Raw genomic sequence first — 12500 nt, forward strand, 5'->3', positions numbered from 1 at the left:
CACACACACACACACACACACACACACTCCAATCTGACTCCGTGTGGGGTGAAAGTCAACGCTGACTCAGCACTAACGCAGACTGAATGCTAATGAGCCGCTAAAACAGTGACAGAAATTAGCCTTGTTAACAGAGAGAATCTTCATCATTACCCTGGGCTTTCCTTTGTGTGTGTGTGTGTGTGTGTGTGTGATAATAAATCAGGTGTGTGTTAGCGTCTGTTCTCTGAGAGCTGTAATAAAAGCTAAATGGTGTTGATGACTTTGTCGGTGCTCCAGCAGATGGAGAGACGCCACTTTATCATCGCTATTACTCCATTAACGCTCAGTGCTAATTAGCCTAGCGGTGGTGCTAATTAGCCTAGCGGTGGTGCTCTGTGTGTGAGGGGCGGTTTAGGACATAGCACTGGCCTGAAGTGTGTGTTAACGTGAAGTTCGGGAGATTTAGTGCACAGTTAACTTTTTTAACCATTCGTTCCAGCCTAACATTAGCATTGTGTTAGCATTCCTCCTTCATTTAAAATACTTTTACAGACGCGGAGCACGCACGGCCCAAAACATGTCGTGTGCGTTGTCATGGAAACAAATCATTTCTAAAACAGAGGAGATGATCAGCTCAGAGCTATCCTCATGTCGTGATGGTATTTGGGGGCGGGGCCAAGTGACATCAGCAGTTTCAGTTTAATTTCTAAATGGTGTTAGATGTGACGTAAACAGAAACTCGACATTTGATGAGCTTCTGAGCTGATGACGTTAGCATTGCATTATTATAGCGTTAGCATGGAGTTAGCATTAGCGTGAACATTAGGAAGTGTATGAAAAACCCCAAACCTCAAGAACCACTCAGAGAAGTGGAGAGTAGCTGGAGCTGGAGCTGTAAGCGTCCTGCAGCTACGTCACTGTCCTTAAAGTTACGACTGAAGCAGCGGAGTGTAAAAGGTCACATTAGCGTTCTCTAATCCGAGTGTGTTTTTACAGGATAAAATGATCCTTCACTCTTTGGCTGATTGATTCTGTCTCATCAGGAGAAGTGGTGTGCAAGCGGAAAACTCCATCAGAGAATCGTTTCTTTCAAACACTTCACATGATTATGGCTGCGTCCCAAACGCAGGGTTTGAGTGCTCTTATTGACGGAGCCGTGAGCTAGCGCACTGCGCTACAACCCAGAGACGCGGAACCCGTGTGGCCTGTAGCTCCGAACCCAGCTTCATCTTCACGCTTTATTTCATTATACTGCATGAATAAACCCACCGAGCCGAGCGCAACGTTTACGCAGTGAGTCGCTATGGTTACCGCTCACACCGAGCCAGCGAGGATATGACCACTGAGAAAACACGCAATAAACCAAAACACAAGAACACGACACGAACGCAGAACTTCCTCCACCCTCACCACCAGCATTTCAGTGTGAACATGTCCCGCAATACGAAGGAGAAATAACCCGGACCTGAAACGGCGCAAGATGCTGCAACACGGAACAAACGCTACAACACGGAACAAACGCTACAACACGGAACAAACGCTAAAACACGGAACAAACGCTACAACACGGAACAAACGCTACAACACGGAACAAACGCTAAAACACGGAACAAACGCTACAACACGGAACAAACGCTAAAACACGGAACAAACGCTACAACACGGAACAAACGCTACAACACCGAACAAACGCTACAACACGGAACAAACGCTACAACACGGAACAAACGCTAAAACACGGAACAAACGCTACAACACGGAACAAACGCTACAACACCGAACAAACGCTACAACACCGAACAAACGCTACAACACGGAACAAACGCTACAACACGGAACAAACGCTACAACACGGAACAAACGCTACAACACGGAACAAACGCTACAACACCGAACAAACGCTACAACACCGAACAAACGCTACAACACGGAACAAACGCTAAAACACGGAACAAACGCTACAACACGGAACAAACGCTACAACACCGAACAAACGCTACAAAACGGAACAAACGCTACAACACGGAACAAACGCTACAAAACGGAACAAACGCTACAACACGGAACAAACGCTACAACACGGAACAAACGCTACAAAACGGAACAAACGCTAGAACACGGAACAAACGCTAAAACACGGAACAAACGCTACAACACCGAACAAACGCTACAACACCGAACAAACGCTACAAAACGGAACAAACGCTACAAAACGGAACAAACGCTAGAACACGGAACAAACGCTAAAACACGGAACAAACGCTACAACACCGAACAAACGCTACAACACGGAACAAACGCTACAAAACGGAACAAACGCTAAAACACGGAACAAACGCTAAAACACGGAACAAACGCTACAACACGGAACAAACGCTACAAAACGGAACAAACGCTAAAACACGGAACAAACGCTACAACACCGAACAAACGCTACAACACCGAACAAACGCTACAAAACGGAACAAACGCTACAAAACGGAACAAACGCTAGAACACGGAACAAACGCTAAAACACGGAACAAACGCTACAACACCGAACAAACGCTACAACACCGAACAAACGCTACAACACCGAACAAACGCTAAAACACCGAACAAACGCTACAACACCGAACAAACGCTACAACACCGAACAAACGCTAAAACACCGAACAAACGCTACAACACCGAACAAACGCTACAACACCGAACAAACGCTACAAAACGGAACAAACGCTACAACACGGAACAAACGCTACAAAACGGAACAAACGCTACAACACGGAACAAACGCTACAACACGGAACAAACGCTACAACACGGAACAAACGCTACAAAACGGAACAAACGCTAGAACACGGAACAAACGCTAAAACACGGAACAAACGCTAAAACACGGAACAAACGCTACAACACCGAACAAACGCTACAACACCGAACAAACGCTACAACACGGAACAAACGCTACAAAACGGAACAAACGCTACAACACGGAACAAACGCTACAACACGGAACAAACGCTACAACACCGAACAAACGCTACAACACGGAACAAACGCTACAAAACGGAACAAACGCTACAAAACGGAACAAACGCTAGAACACGGAACAAACGCTACAAAACGGAACAAACGCTAGAACACGGAATAAACGCTACAACACGGAACAAACGCTAGAACACGGAACAAACGCTACAACACGGAACAAACGCTACAACACGGAACAAACGCTACAAAACGGAACAAACGCTAGAACACGGAACAAACGCTACAAAACGGAACAAACGCTAGAACACGGAATAAACGCTACAACACGGAACAAACGCTAGAACACGGAACAAACGCTACAACACGGAACAAACGCTACAAAACGGAACAAACGCTACAAAACGGAACAAACGCTAGAACACGGAATAAACGCGGCCCAAAACACCGTCCAAAAGAAACAACAGAGAAGAAACACACGAGACAAATGTGGCCAAAAGCAGAGACGAGTTCAGAACCCTGAGCACAAAGAGCACTGACCGAGACTGTTACTGAAACAGCAGCAGTTTCAGTAGCAGCAGTTTCAGTAGCAGCAGTTTCAGTAGCAGCAGTTTCAGTAACAGCAGTTTCAGTAGCAGCAGTTTCAGTAGCAACAGTTTCAGCAGCAGCAGTTTCAGTAACAGCAGTTTCAGTAGCAGCAGTTTCAGTAGCAGCAGTTTCAGTAGCAACAGTTTCAGTAGCAGCAGTTTCAGTAGCAGCAGTTTCAGTAGCAGCAGTTTCAGTAGCAACAGTTTCAGTAGCAGCAGTTTCAGTAGCAGCAGTTTCAGTAGCAGCAGTTTCAGTAGCTACTGAAACTGCTGTTACTGAACTGCTGTTACTGAAACACATGGAAGTAAATATGGGAAAATGGATGGACACACACTCACACACACACACACACTCTCACTATCACTCACACACACACTCTCACACACACACTCACTCACACACACACACACACACACTCACTCACACACTCTCACACACTCACTCACACACTCTCACACACTCTCACACACACACTCTCTCTCACACACACACACACTCACTCACACACACACACTCTCTCACACACACACACACTCTCTCACACACACACTCTCTCACACACACACTCTCTCACACACACACACACTCTCTCACAGACACTCTCACACACACACTCTCACACATACTCACACACACACACACTCACACACCTGATCACACTCCACAGCTGCCAATCACACAGTGCCATAAATACACCGTAAAATTCACTCTGTCTCTCTGTCTCATGCACACACACTCGCACACACACTCGCACACACACTCGCACACACACTCGCACACACACTCGCACACACACTCGCACACACACACTCTCTCTCACACAGTTGAAAAGATTTGAATTTCTGTGTGTGTGTGTGTGTTTGTTGTGAGTGTGTTTGTGTGTTTGTGTGTGTGTGTGCGTGAGTGTGTGTGTTGTGAGTGTGTGTGTGTTGTGAGTGTGTGTGTTGTGAGTGTGTTTGTGTGTGTGTGTGTGTTGTGAGTGTGTTTGTGTGAGTGTGTGCGTGAGTGTGTGTGTTGTGAGTGTGTGCGTGAGTGTGTGTGTTGTGAGTGTGTTTGTGTGAGTGTGTGCGTGAGTGTGTTGTGAGTGTGTTTGTGAGTGTGTGTGTGTGTGTTGTGAGGTTGTGAGTGTGTGAGTGTGTTAGAGTTATTTCAGAGCGTGACTGAGGTGTAGGAGTCGAGGGTGAAGGAGTCGAGGATGCTCACTTCTGAGTGCACTTCATTTAGGGCTGAGAAGGTCACGGTGTGTGTGAGAGCACATACATCTGTTCATTTATGGATTTACACATGATTCTCACACGCGCGCGCACACACACGCAGACGCGCACACACACACACACACACACACGCAGACGCGCACACACACACGCACGCACACACGCACTCACACACACACACACTCACACACACACTCACACGCACGCACGCACTCACGCCCGCGCAGACACACACACACACACATGCACACGCACACACATGCACACGCACTCTCACACGCACACTCACACACACACTCAAACACACGCCCGCGCACGCGCAGACACGCACACACACACACACACACACGGAGACGCACACGCACACACGCACACACACACGCAGACACGCACACACACACGCAGACACACACGCAGACGCGCGCGCGCACACTCACGCGCCCTGTTTGGGTCAGGTAGTGGTTTGCGGTCACTGAGGATGCTAATTCACTCATTAGCTCTGTTGATCTACAGGATGTGACCTCATCATTATGATCATGTGACCTTTAACCCCAATATCATCACTCACCAGTTTCCTCCTCTTGTCCTGCTCAGTGGGAGGTTCTTCATCATCAGAGAACTTCGGCTCCTCCGCTTCACTCACCAACATACAGCTACAGAGAGACACAGACAGGTACAGAGAGACAGACAGGTACAGAGAGACAGAGAGAGACAGACAGGTACAGAGAGACAGAGAGAGACAGACAGGTAGAGAGACACAGACAGGTACAGAGAGACAGAGAGAGACAGACAGGTACAGACAGACAGAGAGAGACAGACAGGTACAGAGAGACAGAGAGAGACAGACAGGTAGAGAGACACAGACAGGTACAGAGAGACAGAGAGAGACAGACAGGTACAGAGAGACAGAGAGAGACAGACAGGTACAGAGAGACAGAGAGAGACAGACAGGTAGAGAGACACAGACAGGTACAGAGAGTTAGAGAGAGAGACAGACAGGTACAGACAGACAGAGAGAGACAGACAGGTACAGAGAGACAGACAGGTACAGAGAGTTAGAGAGAGACAGACAGGTACAGAGAGACAGAGAGAGAGAGACAGACAGATACAGAGAGAGAGACAGGTACAGAGAGTCAGACAGACAGGGGTTAATGGTTTAAATCTACATATTTGGGGAACCTTTACACCAAAATATCAAAATACAACAGAGTACGCCAAAGCAGGGAGACACCTGTCTCTCTCTCTCTCTCTCTCTCTCTCTCTCTCCCTCTGTCTATGTATCTGTGTATCTCTCTCTTTCTCCCTCTCCCTCTGTCTATGTATCTGTGTATCTCTCTCTCTCTCTCTCTCTCCCTCTGTCTATGTATCTGTGTATCTCTCTCTTTCTCCCTCTCCCTCTGTCTATGTATCTGTGTATCTCTCTCTCTCTCTCTCTCTCTCTCTCTCTCCCTCTGTCTATGTATCTGTGTATCTCTCTCTTTCTCCCTCTCCCTCTGTCTATGTATCTGTGTATCTCTCTCTCTCTCTCTTTCTCCCTCTCTCTCTTTCTATGTATCTGTGTATATCTCTCTCTCCCTCTCTCTCTCCCTCTGTCTATGTATCTGTGTATCTCTCTCTCTCCCTCTCTCTCTCTCCCTCTTTCTATGTATCTGTGTATCTCTCTCTCTCTCTCTTTCTCCCTCTCTCTCTTTCTATGTATCTGTCTCTCTCTCTCTCTCTTTCTCCCTCTCCCTCTGTCTATGTATCTGCGTATCTCTCTCTCTCCCTCTCTCTCTCCCTCTGTCTATGTATCTGTGTATCTCTCTCTCTCTCTCTCTCTCTCTCCCTCTTTCTATGTATCTGTGTATCTCTCTCTTTCTCCCTCTCTCTCTCCCTCTGTCTATGTATCTGTGTATCTCTCTCTCTCTCTTTCTCCCTCTCCCTCTGTCTATGTATCTGTGTATCTCTCCCTCTCTCTCTCCCTCTGTCTATGTATCTGTGTATCTCTCTCTCTCCCTCTCTCTCTCCCTCTGTCTATGTATCTGTGTATCTCTCTCTCTTTCTCCCTCTCTCTCTTTCTATGTATCTGCGTATCTCTCTCTCTCCCCTCTCCCTCTGTCTATGTATCTGTGTATATCTCTCTCTCCCTCTCTCTCTCTCCCTCTCCCTCTGTCTATGTATCTGTGTATCTCTCTCTCTCCCTCTCTCTCTCTCCCTCTTTCTATGTATCTGTGTATCTCTCTCTCTCTCTTTCTCCCTCTCCCTCTGTCTATGTATCTGTGTATCTCTCCCTCTCTCTCTCCCTCTGTCTATGTATCTGCGTATCTCTCTCTCTCCCTCTCTCTCTCCCTCTGTCTATGTATCTGTGTATCTCTCTCTCTTTCTCCCTCTCTCTCTTTCTATGTATCTGCGTATCTCTCTCTCTCCCCTCTCCCTCTGTCTATGTATCTGTGTATCTCTCTCTCTTTCTCCCTCTCTCTCTTTCTATGTATCTGCGTATCTCTCTCTCTCCCCTCTCCCTCTGTCTATGTATCTGTGTATATCTCTCTCTCCCTCTCTCTCTCTCCCTCTCCCTCTGTCTATGTATCTGTGTATCTCTCTCTCTCCCTCTCTCTCTCTCCCTCTTTCTATGTATCTGTGTATCTCTCTCTCTCTTTCTCCCTCTCCCTCTGTCTATGTATCTGTGTATATCTCTCTCTCTCTCTCCCTCTGTCTATGTATCTGTGTATCTCTCTCTCCCTCTCTCTCTCTCCCTCTTTCTATGTATCTGTGTATCTCTCTCTCTCTCTCTTTCTCCCTCTCTCTCTTTCTATGTATCTGTGTATCTCTCTCTCTCCCTCTCTCTCTCTCCCTCTTTCTATGTATCTGTGTATCTCTCTCTCTCCCCTCTCCCTCTGTCTATGTATCTGTGTATATCTCTCTCTCCCTCTCTCTCTCCCTCTGTCTATGTATCTGTGTATATCTCTCTCTCCCTCTCTCTCTCTCCCTCTCTCTCTGTCTATGTATCTGTGTATCTCTCTCTCTCCCTCTCTCTCTCTCCCTCTTTCTATGTATCTGTGTATCTCTCTCTCTCTCTCTTTCTCCCTCTCTCTCTTTCTATGTATCTGTGTATATCTCTCTCTCCCTCTCTCTCTCTCCCTCTGTCTATGTATCTGTGTATCTCTCTCTCTCCCTCTCTCTCTCTCCCTCTTTCTATGTATCTGTGTATCTCTCTCTCTCTCTCTTTCTCCCTCTCTCTCTTTCTATGTATCTGTGTATCTCTCTCTCTCCCCTCTCCCTCCCTCTTTCTATGTATCTGTGTATATCTCTCTCTCTCTTTCTCCCTCTCCCTCTGTCTGTGTATCTGTGTATATCTCTCTCTCCCTCTCTCTCTCTCCCTCTTTCTATGTATCTGTGTATCTCTCTCTCTCCCTCTCTCTCTCTCCCTCTTTCTATGTATCTGTGTATCTCTCTCTCTCTCTCTTTCTCCCTCTCTCTCTTTCTATGTATCTGTGTATATCTCTCTCTCCCTCTCTCTCTCTCCCTCTGTCTATGTATCTGTGTATCTCTCTCTCTCCCTCTCTCTCTCTCCCTCTTTCTATGTATCTGTGTATCTCTCTCTCTCTCTCTTTCTCCCTCTCTCTCTTTCTATGTATCTGTGTATCTCTCTCTCTCCCCTCTCCCTCCCTCTTTCTATGTATCTGTGTATATCTCTCTCTCTTTCTCCCTCTCCCTCTGTCTATGTATCTGTGTATATCTCTCTCTCCCTCTCTCTCTCTCCCTCTTTCTATGTATCTGTGTATCTCTCTCTCTTTCTCCCTCTCTCTCTTTCTATGTATCTGTGTATCTCTCTCTCTCCCTCTCTCTCTCTCCCTCTTTCTATGTATCTGTGTATCTCTCTCTCTCTCTCTCCCTCTCCCTCTGTCTATGTATCTGTGTATATCTCTCTCTCCCTCTCTCTCTCTCCCTCTTTCTATGTATCTGTGTATATCTCTCTCTCCCTCTCTCTCTCTCCCTCTTTCTATGTATCTGTGTATCTCTCTCTCTCTCTCTTTCTCTCTCTCTCTCTTTCTATGTATCTGTGTATCTCTCTCTCCCTCTCTCTCTCCCTCTGTCTATGTATCTGTGTATATCTCTCTCTCCCTCTCTCTCTCTCCCTCTCCCTCTGTCTATGTATCTGTGTATCTCTCTCTCCCTCTCTCTCTCCCTCTGTCTATGTATCTGTGTATCTCTCTCTCTCTCTTTCTCCCTCTCTCTCTTTCTATGTATCTGTGTATCTCTCTCTCTCTTTCTCCCTCTCCCTCTGTCTATGTATCTGTGTATATCTCTCTCTCCCTCTCTCTCTCTCCCTCTTTCTATGTATCTGTGTATCTCTCTCTCTCTCTCTCTCTCCCTCTCTCTCTTTCTATGTATCTGTGTATCTCTCTCTCTCCCCTCTCCCTCTGTCTATGTATCTGTGTATATCTCTCTCTCCCTCTCTCTCTCCCTCTGTCTATGTATCTGTGTATATCTCTCTCTCCCTCTCTCTCTCTCTTTCTCCCTCTCTCTCTTTCTATGTATCTGTGTATATCTCTCTCTCCCTCTCTCTCTCTCCCTCTCCCTCTGTCTATGTATCTGTGTATCTCTCTCTCTCCCTCTCTCTCTCTCTCTCTCCCTCTGTCTATGTATCTGTGTATCTCTCTCTCTCTCTCTTTCTCCCTCTCTCTCTTTCTATGTATCTGTGTATCTCTCTCTCTCCCCTCTCCCTCTGTCTATGTATCTGTGTATATCTCTCTCTCCCTCTCTCTCTCCCTCTGTCTATGTATCTGTGTATATCTCTCTCTCCCTCTCTCTCTCTCCCTCTCCCTCTGTCTATGTATCTGTGTATCTCTCTCTCTCCCTCTCTCTCTCTCCCTCTTTCTATGTATCTGTGTATCTCTCTCTCTCTCTTTCTCCCTCTCTCTCTTTCTATGTATCTGTGTATATCTCTCTCTCCCTCTCTCTCTCTCCCTCTCCCTCTGTCTATGTATCTGTGTATCTCTCTCTCTCTCTCTTTCTCCCTCTCTCTCTTTCTATGTATCTGTGTATCTCTCTCTCTCCCTCTCTCTCTCTCCCTCTTTCTATGTATCTGTGTATCTCTCTCTCTCTCTCTCCCTCTCTCTCTTTCTATGTATCTGTGTATATCTCTCTCTCCCTCTCTCTCTCTCTCCCTCTTTCTATGTATCTGTGTATCTCTCTCTCTCTCTCTTTCTCCCTCTCTCTCTTTCTATGTATCTGTGTATCTCTCTCTCTCCCCTCTCCCTCTGTCTATGTATCTGTGTATATCTCTCTCTCCCTCTCTCTCTCTCCCTCTCCCTCTGTCTATGTATCTGTGTATCTCTCTCTCCCTCTCTCTCTCTCCCTCTTTCTATGTATCTGTGTATCTCTCTCTCTCTCTCTTTCTCCCTCTCTCTCTTTCTATGTATCTGTGTATCTCTCTCTCTCCCCTCTCCCTCTGTCTATGTATCTGTGTATATCTCTCTCTCCCTCTCTCTCTCCCTCTGTCTATGTATCTGTGTATATCTCTCTCTCCCTCTCTCTCTCTCCCTCTCCCTCTGTCTATGTATCTGTGTATCTCTCTCTCCCTCTCTCTCTCTCCCTCTTTCTATGTATCTGTGTATCTCTCTCTCTCTCTCTTTCTCCCTCTCTCTCTTTCTATGTATCTGTGTATCTCTCTCTCTCCCCTCTCCCTCTGTCTATGTATCTGTGTATATCTCTCTCTCCCTCTCTCCCTCTCCCTCTGTCTATGTATCTGTGTATATCTCTCTCTCCCTCTCTCTCTCCCTCTGTCTATGTATCTGTGTATATCTCTCTCTCCCTCTCTCTCTCTCCCTCTCCCTCTGTCTATGTATCTGTGTATCTCTCTCTCTCCCTCTCTCTCTCTCCCTCTTTCTATGTATCTGTGTATCTCTCTCTCTCTTTCTCCCTCTCTCTCTTTCTATGTATCTGTGTATATCTCTCTCTCCCTCTCTCTCTCTCCCTCTCCCTCTGTCTATGTATCTGTGTATCTCTCTCTCCCTCTCTCTCTCTCCCTCTTTCTATGTATCTGTGTATCTCTCTCTCTCTCTCTTTCTCCCTCTCTCTCTTTCTATGTATCTGTGTATCTCTCTCTCTCCCTCTCTCTCTCTCCCTCTTTCTATGTATCTGTGTATCTCTCTCTCTCTCTCTCCCTCTCCCTCTGTCTATGTATCTGTGTATATCTCTCTCTCCCTCTCTCTCTCTCCCTCTTTCTATGTATCTGTGTATCTCTCTCTCTCTCTTTCTCCCTCTCTCTCTTTCTATGTATCTGTGTATCTCTCTCTCTCCCCTCTCCCTCTGTCTATGTATCTGTGTATATCTCTCTCTCCCTCTCTCTCTCTCCCTCTCCCTCTGTCTATGTATCTGTGTATCTCTCTCTCCCTCTCTCTCTCCCTCTGTCTATGTATCTGTGTATCTCTCTCTCTCTCTTTCTCCCTCTCTCTCTTTCTATGTATCTGTGTATCTCTCTCTCTCTTTCTCCCTCTCCCTCTGTCTATGTATCTGTGTATATCTCTCTCTCCCTCTCTCTCTCTCCCTCTTTCTATGTATCTGTGTATCTCTCTCTCTCTCTCTCCCTCTCCCTCTGTCTATGTATCTGTGTATATCTCTCTCTCCCTCTCTCTCTCTCCCTCTTTCTATGTATCTGTGTATCTCTCTCTCTCTCTCTCTCTCCCTCTCTCTCTTTCTATGTATCTGTGTATCTCTCTCTCTCCCCTCTCCCTCTGTCTATGTATCTGTGTATATCTCTCTCTCCCTCTCTCTCTCCCTCTGTCTATGTATCTGTGTATATCTCTCTCTCCCTCTCTCTCTCTCTTTCTCCCTCTCTCTCTTTCTATGTATCTGTGTATATCTCTCTCTCCCTCTCTCTCTCTCCCTCTCCCTCTGTCTATGTATCTGTGTATCTCTCTCTCTCTCTCTCTCTCTCTCTTTCTCCCTCTCTCTCTTTCTATGTATCTGTGTATATCTCTCTCTCCCTCTCTCTCTCTCCCTCTCTCTCTTTCTATGTATCTGTGTATATCTCTCTCTCCCTCTCTCTCTCTCTCTCTCCCTCTGTCTATGTATCTGTGTATATCTCTCTCTCCCTCTCTCTCTCTCCCTCTTTCTATGTATCTGTGTATCTCTCTCTCTCTCTCTTTCTCCCTCTCTCTCTTTCTATGTATCTGTGTATCTCTCTCTCTCCCCTCTCCCTCTGTCTATGTATCTGTGTATATCTCTCTCTCCCTCTCTCTCTCTCCCTCTCCCTCTGTCTATGTATCTGTGTATCTCTCTCTCTCCCTCTCTCTCTCTCCCTCTGTCTATGTATCTGTGTATATCTCTCTCTCTCTTTCTCCCTCTCTCTCTTTCTATGTATCTGTGTATCTCTCTCTCTCCCCTCTCCCTCTGTCTATGTATCTGTGTATATCTCTCTCTCCCTCTCTCTCTCTCTCTCTCCCTCTGTCTATGTATCTGTGTATATCTCTCTCTCCCTCTCTCTCTCTCTCTCTCTCCCTCTGTCTATGTATCTGTGTATCTCTCTCTCTCCCTCTCTCTCTCTCTCTCTCCCTCTGTCTATGTATCTGTGTATATCTCTCTCTCCCTCTCTCTCTCTCCCTCTTTCTATGTATCTGTGTATCTCTCTCTCTCTCTCTTTCTCCCTCTCTCTCTTTCTATGTATCTGTGTATCTCTCTCTCTCCCCTCTCCCTCTGTCTATGTATCTGTGTATATCTCTCTCTCCCTCTCTCTCTCCCTCTGTCTATGTATCTGTGTATATCTCT

The 12500-nt window shown here is 46.4% G+C and overlaps 1 protein-coding gene across 1 annotated transcript in view; it reads right to left on the reverse strand.

The window, feature by feature from the left end:
* ipo11 (importin 11) overlaps positions 1–12500 on the reverse strand; it is a 76008-nt gene that overhangs the window by 4539 nt on the left and 58969 nt on the right. Inside the window, exon 29 of the mRNA XM_053236146.1 lies at positions 5320–5404. Within this exon, the coding sequence (XP_053092121.1) occupies positions 5320–5404 (85 nt within the window). The remainder of the gene's footprint in view (positions 1–5319; positions 5405–12500) is intronic.

This window comes from Pangasianodon hypophthalmus, chromosome 8, assembly GCF_027358585.1.
Source record: "Pangasianodon hypophthalmus isolate fPanHyp1 chromosome 8, fPanHyp1.pri, whole genome shotgun sequence".
Taxonomy (NCBI): domain Eukaryota; kingdom Metazoa; phylum Chordata; class Actinopteri; order Siluriformes; family Pangasiidae; genus Pangasianodon; species Pangasianodon hypophthalmus.